This window comes from Microcaecilia unicolor, chromosome 12 (assembly GCF_901765095.1).
Source record: "Microcaecilia unicolor chromosome 12, aMicUni1.1, whole genome shotgun sequence".
In the NCBI taxonomy this organism is placed as follows: Eukaryota; Metazoa; Chordata; class Amphibia; order Gymnophiona; family Siphonopidae; genus Microcaecilia; species Microcaecilia unicolor.
Genome location: NC_044042.1, coordinates 47,800,455 through 47,813,829, shown reverse-complemented (window position 1 = coordinate 47,813,829; position 13,375 = coordinate 47,800,455). Strand labels below are relative to the sequence as shown.

Below are 13,375 nucleotides of genomic sequence, written 5' to 3'. Positions count from 1 at the left end.
GTCTACAAAATCCTGAGTGGTGTGGAGCAGGTGGAGGTAAATTGATTTGGCACTCATTCAAAAAGTACAAAGACCAGGGATACTCAATGAAATTACATGGAAATACTTTTAAAACAAATAGGAGTATATATGTTTTCACTCAACAAATAATTAAGCTCTGGAACTTGTCAGAGGATGTGGTAATGGTGGTTAGCATATCTGGGTTTAAAAAAGGTTTGGACAAGTTCTTGGAGGAAAAGTCCATAGTCTTGTTATTGAGACGGACATGAGGGAAGCCACTGCTTGCCCTGTAATTGGTAGCATGGAATGGTGCTACTAATTGGGTTTCTGCCAGGTACTTGTGACCTGGCTTGGCCACTGCTGGAAGCAGGGTACTGGGCTAGATGGACCATTGGTCTAATTCAGTATAGCTGTTCTTCTTATGTTATAGGACCTGTCCCTCATTCTCAAACCCCCAGCTTCAACATCTCGCCTCATTCTCAAATCCACAGCCCCAGTCCAGCACCTCTCCCTCATTGTCACACTCCCCCAGCCCTGCATACCACCGTCCAACTTGTCTTTAAGGTCACCAATGACAGGCCCCGCAGCTTCCCTTCTCCAGCACTCCTCCCCTTTCTGATGCAATTTCCTGTTTTATTTTTTCCAGCAGCGTGGGACATAGTCGAGGGAGAAAAGTTGTCATAGGGGACAGGGCACCGGAGAAGGAACGCAGCATGGTACCTCAGGCATGAGTTTGAAGGTAGAGGAGGCAGCTTGAGGGGAGAGGTGCTGAATTATTGACAGGGAGAGAATGGCACAGCAAGGGGACTGGTCCCTGAATGCTTGTGAAGAGGGGTGCTTGGTGTATGAGGGCAGCCAAATTCATATTGACTTGGTATCCCTGTGGCACACTAGTTGAAAACCGCTGAGCTAAAGGTTCCATTTCTTGATTAGAATCTGGTTGATGACCAGGATCACTCCTCCTTTGAAAGGCAGGAGTAATGTACACGTATATGCCGGTAAGAATTGGCACATGCATGTGTATTTTATGATATGTGTGCATAAGTGCTAATGCCTGTCCTGTCTATCTCCCCCCCACCTTCCCCCAGGAGTGCCTGGGTGTGTATATGTGGTGTGTTTTCTGAGTTCATATTTTACACTGTCCAGTTGGTTATAAAATCACCCTGACAGTGAACAGAGGATGGGAAAACTGAAACAGGGTCTCTAGATTTGGTGTGTTATGAAAGGTGGGTTATTTATTTCTTCAGTAAAAAATCTTTCTCATCCCCCATTGGTATCCAGCTCTCAGCAAGCATCATATATCACGTCTTACCATTTGAATAGATAGGAGATTTAGTTTGAATTTGGAAAAGGTGAGTAAGAATTCTGAAAATGCAAATGCATGCATTAAGGTGTCATGTAACCTTTTTTCAGTGAAGGTTGTTTTACTTTTGGGGAGTCCCATTCCTATCATATGTGTTCATATTACCAGCTATGTGGATGGACTGCTGCTACCTCCTGGGGAAGTGTTACTGACACAGACTCTTGTCAGCAGGGATTAATGGTTTTTTTCATTCCCAATTATATATTTCCTGCAGAAACATTACACAGTGAACAAGCCCACTTGGCCCTGGCCCTTGCTTGTGAAAAGTACCTGTTTATTGCGAGGCTTCTTCTGTACTTGTATAGGTTTTGCCAAGGTTCTGTGTTCCCATCTTATTTGATTCCTGTAGTTCTGTGTTAATGGCAATGATAAATATTTATACTACTACTACTAAACCAAGGCTTTCCAAACTTTGGATCCCATATATGGAGTAGTACCTTGATGAGGCTTTCCATAAAGACATCATTGGCCTGCTCATCCAAGAGGTTGTGCAATTTCTGTGACTGCACAAATGAGGTTGCATAACAAAAAGATTGAAAAGCACTGTACTAAACATTTATGTAGCTATATTGTGCTACAAGGTCTACACCACACTGTACAGATACACACAAGAGGCAGTCTCTGTTTTGTGGACCTTAAAATCTAATAATGATAGGAAAGTTAACTAGCACTAAAGAATATCAGCAACAAGATTGTCTCAAAGATGGGTTAATATATGGAGCTCAGTTGAAAACAGGGAACACTTTATGTGGTAGGGTAAAGCTGTGAGGTTTGAACTTCTGTCCTACCAACAGTCTATATATAAAAAAAAAAAGCAGGAAATGGGGTGGGTGAATGATGGATAGGGAGAGAGGGGATCCAGTGAATGTAAAAATATACTACAGTGTGCAATACTGTATACATTGTTAGAAGTACAGTTCTAAAGGCTTGGGGTATATCCTGATGCGCACACACACACACACAATTGGTTAATTGAGTTTGCAGGTAATTAACTGGCCTGAAGTTGAAGATTTTATTTTTCAGATTTTGGGTTCAGCAACCTATTCACTCCAGGCCAGCTGCTGAAGACTTGGTGTGGAAGCCCTCCTTATGCTGCCCCTGAGCTCTTTGAAGGCAAGGAATATGATGGGCCAAAGGTGGATATCTGGGTAGGTACCAAAGAGTTCTAAGCATGACATTTGGGGAGCAGTTGCTATTCTCTCTGTGTGAATGTGTATACCATTTATTAGTCATCCTTGGCTTTTTTCTTACATCTTGTCCTGGTGGTGACATCTAGAGCTCCTTGCTATACCCAGAGGGTTACCAATAAGTGACCTCCAAGATGGAACCTCTCAGTATCCCTCCATATCCAACCTGCAGGCAACTGATATGCTGCTCCTTATGGTACTTGGGTCTTTCATATCTAAACCTTGCTCTCCCAAACAGTATGTTAGGGACCTCTGCTTTTCCCAGACCTCTGCTTTGTGTGAAGCCTCTAGCTTTGCTATGTGTTGCTGTGTAGAAGTTAAGTATCCACGTTCCACTTGTTCCTGCTGCTGCTGACCTTGTCCCTTTTTCTCATATAGAGCCTTGGGGTGGTCCTCTATGTACTGGTATGTGGTGCCTTACCCTTTGATGGCAGCACGCTGCAGAACCTGCGGGCGAGGGTCCTCAGTGGCAAGTTCCGCATTCCCTTCTTCATGTCCACAGGTAAAGATGGAGACATTGCAGTCAGTTGAGTTGTATGAGCCATGGACTTCAGCAGACATTAACCTGAAGTTCCTGAAGTTTGCAAATAAAGAACAAATAATGATGATCAGGGCCAACCTTGAGCCTAAGTATTTTAAGTATGGATCAGTGCAATCTTGCAGCCCTCGTCTTCTGTTAGCACGAGCAGTTTTTGACGTATGGTGAGATTTGTCAGTATTTTAAAGGCTTGAAAGCTGAAAATAGCAGATGCTAGGAATTAGGGGCCCTTTAGCTGGGTCTTTTGAAGAGAAAATTGGAGAATTCCGTGAGCTTAAGTGTTATTAATGGACATAGTGATGTATGATCTGTTGCCACTAACAATCAGAAGGAGGCAGAACCATGAGTAAGACTAATCTTGTCGTGCTTGTAAATGGGATATATGGTAACAGAATAATCAGCCCTGCATTGACAGGAGTGCACTGATTCTGCCATAACACCCTAAGTGCCGAGGGTCTGGCCATAGTGCTAGAAAACAAATTCAAGAGAATCGCTTAACTGATAGGTGTTCTAGTCAGTGAATTTCATCTCTGGGTCATAGCTACTAATCTCAACAATATAGAAAACAATATGTAATTGGTATCCCTTGGTTAAAATGTTTACTCGTGTCATAGCCGAAGGAAACTGCTTCCATTAGTTACTGGTGGTAGAACTTGTGATATAAAGAATGTCTTAAGAAATAGCACCTGTTCTGTGGTTGGTTTATGTGTGTATGAGAGAAGCTTGCACTGCAGCTTCCACAAAACTGTTGTGCAGTGTGTGTGTGTGTGTGAAAACTGCACTGCTGCTGCCTGTACTATACCTCTTCTGTGGTGAGACAGCATGTGTGTGAGAAGTTTGCACTGTGCTCTACCTATTCTGCAGTGTGTATATATGTATGTGAGAGAGAAGCTTGCAGTGCTGTTATTCTACTGTACTATTCAGGGGTGGGGTGTGTGTGTGGAGATGATTGTGGGGTAGGACTTGAATTATTGCTTCTTGCAGTGTATCTGTTCTGTGATGGAACAATATGGGTATACCAGGACAACATGTACCGTTGCTGCCTGTTCCTCAAAATGCCTTTAAAAACATCTGTCTGCTAAAAATGTTCAAATCTCGATTTTGGAAAGTCAGAATTTGGACGTTTCATACTGCAATTCATCCAAATAGCAAGGGGGCATGTTTTGGGTGGGACTAGAGGCGGCCCAAATATAGGACTTCTTTCAGTGATAATGGAATGGGAAGAAAGGTCCATGTCTTTTTTTTTCTTTTTCTTTGTTAAAGGACATTTTATCTAGACTCGTTTCAGTCACATCCAAATTTACAAAATGGTGCTCTGATTGAGCAGCTGATTATTGTAGGCATTAAGGAATGACCTTTCCAGCGGTTGCTTTTCCCATCCCCCTCGGAAGGGAAACCAGGCTGTATCAGAGCTGCAGGTATTATGGCCATTCTGAACAAAGCAGTGGAGCTCAGGGGAGTAGCCTAGTGGTAAGTGCAATGGACTGTGGGACAGGTTCAAATCCCACTGTAACTATAATATTTTTGTCTGGTGCTCTCTCCAGGAACAGAAAAATACCTACTGTGCCTGAATATATAAGACACCTGCAAGTCTGGTGGCTATTAACGTGGTGTACTTTCAGGTATGGTAGGTATTTTTCTGTTCCTGGAGGGATCACATTTACAAAAAAAAACCAAAACTACAGTAGGATTTGAACCTGTGTCCCTTGGTTTATAGTTCACTGTACTAACCACTAGGCAGCTATTCTGTTCTGCAAGGATGTCTTGTGTGGCCATTTTCATAAGAATGTTGCCAGACAGATGTCCTTGTGCTCTGTTTCTCCCTGTTTATAATTTAAACATTTCAGTTTGTAAAATGGTTGTTCAGGATGGATTTCTGCAGCGTAAGGATGTCCATCCCAGACATTATTCCTGTTCAAAAATGGCTGAGAGATTAATAGGTTGTTATTGGGTTTTTTTATGTGGGGGGGGGGGGGGGGGGGGGGGGGGGGGGCATTTTGTGCTCGATTCTTTTTATTTTTTTGACATGTAGATGTCCTTTCAAAAATGCCTTTCCATTTATGTGTGTGCGTGTGCTAAACTGCTCTCTAGTATGATGGTGTGTGTTTGAAAGTTCATAGGGGATGGAGAGTGAATTTTGAACTGTTTGCACTTGTGCTATACCTTTTCTGTGGTGGAGGCAGTTTGTGTCTGAGTATAAAAGATGTTTGCTGTGTTGATGCCTGTCTGCAGTAAGATTGAATTTATACGTAGGATGCTTTTACTGCCGCTGCCTGTACTTAAACTGCTCTCTGGTAGAGTTCTTTGTGTACGTTTATAAGAGAAGCTTCTACTGTTGCTCCTTCTTCTGCTGTTCTTATGTTAAATGGAAACTTTCAGTGTTGCCTGTATGGTACTTTTCCCCTAAAGTAAATCGTTTTTCTACCAACCTAATAATTAAGGTGCCATGCAGATGAGATTGTTGGACTGTTGGTGCTATCCTTTGCCGGACTGTTGGTGCTATCCTTTGCCTTGGAGACCAGGAAAGATGACGCTAAAGTAATCTGTCAAAACATAGAGCTGGTGCAGGGTCTGATGGCAGTAAAGACGTCATTACCATGAATGATGTAGAGTGTTTCTGTAGCCGTCTGTGTGCATTAAGCCACAGGAGAGAGAAGAGTTTGAGGCTGTTGCATTAATAATGAGTGTTTCTGTAATAAAGCTGTAATGTTTAGTACTTCTTAATTTAAAACCTGACTTCCCTTCATAAAGTGTTCCTCAAGAGTCCAGTTACAGGCAGTCCCTTAATCTTCACTCTTCCAATCCTTTCAGAATAGAGCTGACAGGTTTTCCATTTGGTCATATCCATGTTTGGGACTCTTTTGCAAATCACAAAGAATGCATAATGACTGTCCCATTAGATGAAGATTTCATTCTTACTAGTGGTATCCAGGGTAGGTAGGTCCCATAATTCATTACAGATAAAGCCACATCTTGAGACATCCCGTACCTTTTGCTGCAGCTTTTAGGTTGGATATATCTTCCAGATAATCTCTCTCCTCCTCACTTTTTTTAATGAACCCTTACTACATTTAAGTAATTTCTACAAAATTCTTTTATTTAGAATGGTGTGCTTCTTTCTACCAGTTTGACAGCACCTTGAAGGTCTGCTTTATATAGAGAACTTTTTTTTCCTGTAGACCCTCCTTTCTTTTTCTGTTGATTTCGCTCTGTACTGCCGGATATTTATCTGATATTATAACTGGAGGCTGAGGTCTCGAGCTTTTCATGTCTAGAATCAGACAGAAAGGGAACAACAGACTTCTAGTTGACATATAATCAAAAGTTGAGACTCATAATCGGAGAAGTGCAGGCAAGTTAGTCTGCACTAGAAATATTTTGAGGAATGAGCCAGGCTAATAGCTTGAAAGCTTCCATGTTTTCAGTTTGAAGGTTCAATACCTGGAGAAAGACCAGGGATCAGATACTCAACTGACGTTTGCCAGCATAGTTGTATTATTTGTGGTGACTGCTGATGATTGGTTTGGTGCTCTTCTGCCCTTTGCTATCTGCAGGGCTAGTTAAATAAGTAATGAAAGTGATATTATACAGAATTATCATTTTGTTGGCTAACAGTGACATTCAGTTGTTTTTCAGGTAGAAGTTGAGTGTCGAGTACTTCTCCATTTTGCATGCGCTGTTCATCACACTGAGCAACTGGTCTCTTCTGATGCATTGTGTTTGTTTGATGCTGGCTGTTAATGGACCTGCATTTTCCATTCTGTGTGCAAGCATTTCTAACTTAAGAGAAGAGAAATTAATTGGCAGCTTACATTGTAAATCACAGCAGCCAGTACATATCTCCAGAGGCCAATATTTTTGAGTCCTTATTGATTAGAGATATTAATTACATAACTAGGTAAGCGCCGTGTTGCTGGGGAATCATAAGGAAGTATTACAAATGTCTGGTGCAGGGCCGTAGTGAGCTGTGTGTCAATAGTGCAGCCACAAAGGGCGCACAAGGGAGGCAGGATGCCAAAATTGTCCTCTGTCCATTACCTCCTGTGCTGTGCCGCAGTTGGCGGGGCAGAAGCACTAGAGCGCGTTTTCTACTCACAATGCGCCTGGTTTGTGGACTGGAGTGTGCTGCTCAGTTTGTTTGCTCTTTTTGGAGAGTGGTTGATTAACTGCTGCTCAATAGTTTTATACTGTTTGTGGGTTGAAACAGAAGAAAATCATGCTCCTGTGCTTTAAGTTGGAAGTAGAGGGAGTCAGTCTGGTGACTCTTGTTTTCTCTGTGAAATGTGTCATGAGAACCCTGAATTCAATTCATAGCATCCTTAGTAAAACCTATGGAGACAGTGTTCACAGCATTCAGCCATGCACAACAACAATACCTAGTAGAATTTTGCATTCATTGCATGAACATAGATTAGCAGTGCCTAGCCAGGCCCGTGCAGTATATCGAGCATTTTTTTTTTTACTACCTCCGCAATTGTGGAATGAGCTGCCTAGAACGCATCGGGAAGAGATTGATGGAAAAAAATTTAAGGTTTTATTGAAAACCTTGCTTTTTCAGCGGGCTTTTTTGATGGGAATTCATTAAGGTGTTTCAGGTTGACTCTTCATTTTGTTTGTTTAATGATGAAATTCATTTTTTAAGTGGTTGTGAGTGTTGCCTCTTTATTGGGTGAGGCTTGTCTTTCAGAAACTGGTGTTCCTGGTTTTGTTTTTATTTTAATATTGTTGTTTTAGCTGTTTTATTAGTATTGTAAACTGCTTGATACAGTATTGTAAAGCAATATATTAAATGTAATAAACATAGACTCAGGATCTACATTTTGGAGATAATTTTATAAGGGACTAGATCATGTAGAAGAGCATTTTATGCACTGAAGTGGGGTCTTATAAATTACCCAAGTCTATACATGTGTACAAAGTAAGCACATAGACAAATAGTATTGTTTTAATTTCCCCCTCTTGGACCTCTTTCTGACTCCAGATAACACGGGGGACTAAAGATACCTATTTTACATAACAGGTTCTGCATGGTTTCTCCAACCTCCATTGTCACCCAATCACAAGGAGGTCTGCTCTGGGTTTGCATTAGGGGCTGTAATAGAATTCTAATTCCCATAACTACTGCTTTCTGTCTTCCTGGATCTAGGTATACTCTGTGCCATTTATGTTCCCAGATAATGCTCATTAAAATTCTGTCTAAGTTTCTCCAGAAACTGAGTGTATGTGATCTGCCTTGTAAACTAAATGTAAGGTAAAGAGAAGATAGAATAAAGACAGAGATAGGTTTAAATAGATAGATACATTTTATTTCTTACCCAAAGACAAGTCTTCAAGTTGGTACAAATACAGACATCAGACTTTAATCAGGTACATTCAGCAGACAGATTCTTGGTACAATCGGACAGAGCTTCGCCGTCTGAGATAAGCGTTGGGGCAGACACCAAAGCTATGGCAGATTGTCCCCTCTTTTATACACAACCTCTCCATAGAAGTCAATGGTGGGAAACCTAGCTCTCAATTTCTGAGATGATACGTTCCCACGCGGGCTTATCAGTATGTTTTGGGAACAAGTTCTTTTTTTCACATCTCATTTCTGAGACACCTGTTCCCTGTTGCAATAGTTTTCACATACTTTTCACACCATCTTAAGAACTCTGTATAACCCTGTATAACCTCTGCTGCCTTTTATACAAAACTCATAGACTCCATTTTGTTCATCTGATTTAAAGTGACAGCTGTACCAGTTTGTGTCAGAACTCATGGTTCAGACCTGCTTTTTACAGATATTTGGCCTAGTCAGTACTTTAGTTATCTTAGGCTTCATAGCCTTGGCCCTCACTATTCCAGTGGTAGATCCAAAGCTAGGCCATATATTAACAGTATCTACCAGGCATCCATTCTATAATGGAAGGCAGGTGGCTACTTTTCTTTATAGAATATTAGTGTAACTGAGTATATAAGCGCGTGTGCTGTTACGCGCAAGCACGTACGCCAGCCATAGCGCTTCATGCCTAAATGCTGAAGATAGCATGTAAGTTATAAAATTCTGTAAGTTGCATATGTGAATTCCATCCAGACTCTGCCTATGTGTACACCCATAAGAGATGGGCATAGTTCCAGAACAGTTTTGGCACTTGTGCATATATGCCATTATTCTAATCATTTACATGCATAATCAGCACATAAATGTTAGGGCCTGCTTTATAGAATTACCCCATATATGCATTGCTGCTCCTGGAGATGGTGAATAGTCAAATCAGGAGTGGGATTGGTACTTCTGGAGTGAGCTAAGACGGCAGCTTCAGAGGTTGGGAAGTGGAGGAGTGGCCTAGTGGTTAGGGTGGTGGACTTTGGTCCTGGGGAACTGAGGAACTGAGTTTGATTCCCACTTCAGGCACAGGCAGCTCCTTGTGACTCTGGGCAAGTCACGTAACCCTCCATTGCCCCATGTAAGCCGCATTGAGCCTGCCATGAGTGGGAAAGCGCGGGGTACAAATGTAACAAAAAATAAAATAAAAAAAAGACCAGTGCCGGGCAGACTTCTACGGTCTGGGTCTCATAAATTGCAAATATGGATCAGGATCAAGACTGGAGTGGGCATCATCAGCTACTCCAGGCAGAATTCTACAGTCTGTGTCCCAAAGTTGGCAGGGAGAGATGGAGATTAAATATGTGTTTATGTTACCACATTAAAAGCATATGCTGTGATTGCAGGTGCTGCATATCTCTGTGAGAGGAGGGGTAGAATCATAAAGTTGATAATAGTGAATAAATGGTGTTAGCGGTGTGGAAGAGAAGGCATTGTTAGGGTTGAATGTAGCGGTATCATGGTATTATGTTCTAAGATTGCCATCTTATTCCTGCCTATATGAGGTTGGCAAGGTGCCAATTTGCTGACTGCCCTCTTTATGATTCTAGGAAGTGGAACCTGTGCAGATTGTCAGATACAAATCTGGTCACCGTGTTGGGAAGACTGGATGGGCCCTACAGGCTATCTGCTGAGGTTTAGTTTAACAAATATGAATATAAAATTACACTTGACTGGGAGCAGGTGTAAATTTGCACATATTTTCACTGTAATAGTTTTATAAAGACACACATTCATACATCTTGCCTTTATAAGATAGACCCAACATATGTACCTATGTGCCTTATTAGCTTGGGTACCCTGTTTAAAAGATATCTCTCACATGAGAAGGGAGCCATGATATGGGAAAGGGATCAGGCAGTAGCAAATCTGGGTTCAGAGCACTGTATTCCCAGTAGGAGCTGGTAGCCCAGAGAAGCTGAAGGAGGCTTCTAGACCCCTTCCAAAGAATAAGGTAGATCTGGTGTGTAAGAGGAAGTGACAATGTTTGGCAGATGTGGCCAACAAAATTCAGTAGTAATGATTTTTATCAAGTACCTAAATATATATCCTCTAGGAGAAAAAAGTATGAATAATGAAAGTCTGGGAAGAAGTCACGACATAAGGTTCAAAGTGGGTAGACTTATAAATAATATAAAGTATGAATGATGGGTATTTGAAAATGATCTTCCACCGGAAGCCAAAATACTAACAGAATTCAAGAAAGTATCCTTGGATACAAGAAAGTGAGGATAAAGCCCAATACGCCGAGATGGGATGTGCTGTATATTGCCATGTGAAAGGTCCTTGAATTTAATTTTCTGTTTCCCACATCATCTGGGCTTGGGGATGCTGCACAGATAGTGCTCAGGGTCCCAGATGCAGGGCCCATGATTGCAGGGTTCCAGAAGGAGCCAAGGACATTCACTGAGATTGCTCATCCTAAATATTTGTAAAATGTATTTATTTATATATTTATTAGGATTTATTTACTGCCTTTTTGAAGGAATTCACTCGAGCCGATGTAGAGTAAGAATAAATCAAACATGAGCAATAGACAATACAGCAGTAAAAATATTCAAATAACAATACAAAGTATGGCATAGAATACTACTTAAAATGTCAACACAATACGTAATAGAACATTTTAATTGACAGTTTAGGGTAAGTAGCATAATGTGGGTTTCTGATAACCAGTAACACAACAGCAATCTGATTTCCCTCAGGATGGATAGCTAAAGGTATAGTTTCACAAAACCCACTCTAATGAAACAAGGTCAGTCCAGTTTCCAAGATATCCACGATGAATTCATGTAAAATCTGCATACACTGGAATCTCCAATATGTGCAAATCTCTTTTGTGCATATTTATTGGGAATAACCTGAAAAAAATTGCAAATGTTTTACAAAAGTTTCAATTTTACACCTACAGTTTGGTTGGGTGATGTCAGAATAGGGAATGTGCATAGGACCAACATTTGGGGGGAGGGGGGAGGTTGCTGCTATGATGATACAGCCTCTCTTTCACATCTTTTGACTTTCACTCAAACATACTGTCAGGCTCATCCCCTCTCCGTCATGCCACCTAGTCTTATCCTCTCTTTCTCAGTACCCCACAGCCTCATCCCTTTGCTCCTTCTTCTCCCAAACCTCCTACCTCTCCCCAGTGGTCCCTCTTTCAAAATTCACCCTCTCTACCCAAAGGTCAGATTTGGCAAGAGGGGGAGGAATATGAGCAGGACCTCGCTTTTCCTGCCAGGACTAGGTGAAGCTATGATGGGAAGAAGCATCAGGGATTTCAAGTACCTGGGTCCTTGTGCTGTGCTCGTGTGGCTATTATTCCCAAGTCAGGCTCTTCTTTCATGCAGAAAACATTTTGAAAGTGCAAGACCACTGCTCCAAAAATTACACTGGCTACCCATCAAAATATGTATATCCTTCAAAATATGCTCTCTGGCCTATAGAATAATTTTTGGCCTTGCACTGGAATACATGACAAACTTAATAGAACTACCTATACGCAACGCAGTCAAAGCTGCAAGAATCTACCTCACCCTATGCTTTCCCAGATGTCAAGGCCTAAAATACAAATCATCATACTCAACCAGCTTCATACACGTTTGTCCCAAGGTTTGGAACACAATACCGAAAGTCCTAAAATGTACGAATGAATACAAAACGTTCTGAAAACACCTGAAAGCTCACTTCTTGAAAAAAATCCTTCTTCGATGATGCCACACAGTAGATTGAACACTAACCAACACGCCACAAAACTTGATCACCAACAGAAACTGAGCAAACCACGCATCTACTTCAAATGACAATGTATCATGAGTAACTAAAGTAAACTGTAAACTGCATTGAACCAACCACTTGATTGGAAAATGTGGGGTACAAATGCAGAAATAAAATTAAAAAATGATCTTAAGATGGCCAAACAAATAGAAAAGGTGATAGAAAAAGCCAGAAGGAGGATTGGTGCATAGGAAAAAGAACGGCCAATAGGAAAAAGAAGGTGAATAGTGCCTTTGTATAAGTCTCTGGTAAGACCCCATTTAGAGTGCTGTGTACAATTCTGGATACTACTCCTTCAAAAGGATATAAACAGGATGGAGTCCTTCCAGAGAGTGTCCAGTAAAATGGTCAATGGTCTTCACCATAAAGCATATAGGGAAAACTTAAAGATCTCAATATTCATGCTTTTTTGAACAAAAGATGGAACAATGGAGATAAGATAGAGAAATTTAAATACCTCTGTGGCATAAATGCACAAGAGACAAGTCTTTCAATCAAAAGGATGCTCTGGAATGAGGGGACATAGAATGAAGTTAAAAGGGGATAGATCCATCAGTAATCTAAGGAAATACTTCTTTATGAAAGGGTGGTGGACCTGTGGAATGGCCTCCCAATGGAGGGAGTGGTGTCAAAAAATGTATCTGATTTCAAAAGAAAACATGGGAGAAACACAGAGGGATCTCTGAGGGTGAGAAAGGGATAGTAGAGATTAGTAGCTGTTATGGATGGGGCAGACTGGATAGGCCATATGGTCTTTATGTGCTCTCATTTGCTATGTTTCTATGTAACATGCTGGTTGAAAACTGCTGATCCAAGCAAAAGTCCATGTATGGTTCTGCTTTGATTATTGGTGCAAATCCTGTGGTGAAAACTACTTGTGAAGTTAGAATTAGTGAATGCTATTTGATTATTGCCCCCTTAACTTTTAAAGTGATTGAGTAGTTCCACAAGAAAAGCATCTCATTTTCATTCAAATGTTGAGATGTGCTTGTTGGGCACCTAAACATCATCAGTTTGTGTATCACTTTCACTCAAATGGTATGAAACTGTCAAGTGAATAATTTAAATAGACAGAAGGTCTAGAAATCTGCCATAAAAGTCGGTCTTTTTTTTTTCTTTCTTTGCACATATGGTATTTTGCTTTA

General features: G+C 41.1%; 1 protein-coding gene across 2 annotated transcripts in view; it reads left to right on the top strand.

Annotated features, from left to right (window-relative positions):
* The window catches only part of SIK3 (SIK family kinase 3), a 454,627-nt gene that overhangs the window by 324,010 nt on the left and 117,242 nt on the right, over positions 1-13,375 (top strand). For both annotated transcript variants that reach the window (XR_003944053.1, XM_030221942.1), the window contains exons 5-6: positions 2,387-2,511; positions 2,929-3,052. Coding sequence is in view for 1 of the 2 variants with exons in the window: in XM_030221942.1 (XP_030077802.1) it covers positions 2,387-2,511; positions 2,929-3,052 (249 nt within the window). In the remaining variant the exon portion in view is untranslated. The remainder of the gene's footprint in view (positions 1-2,386; positions 2,512-2,928; positions 3,053-13,375) is intronic.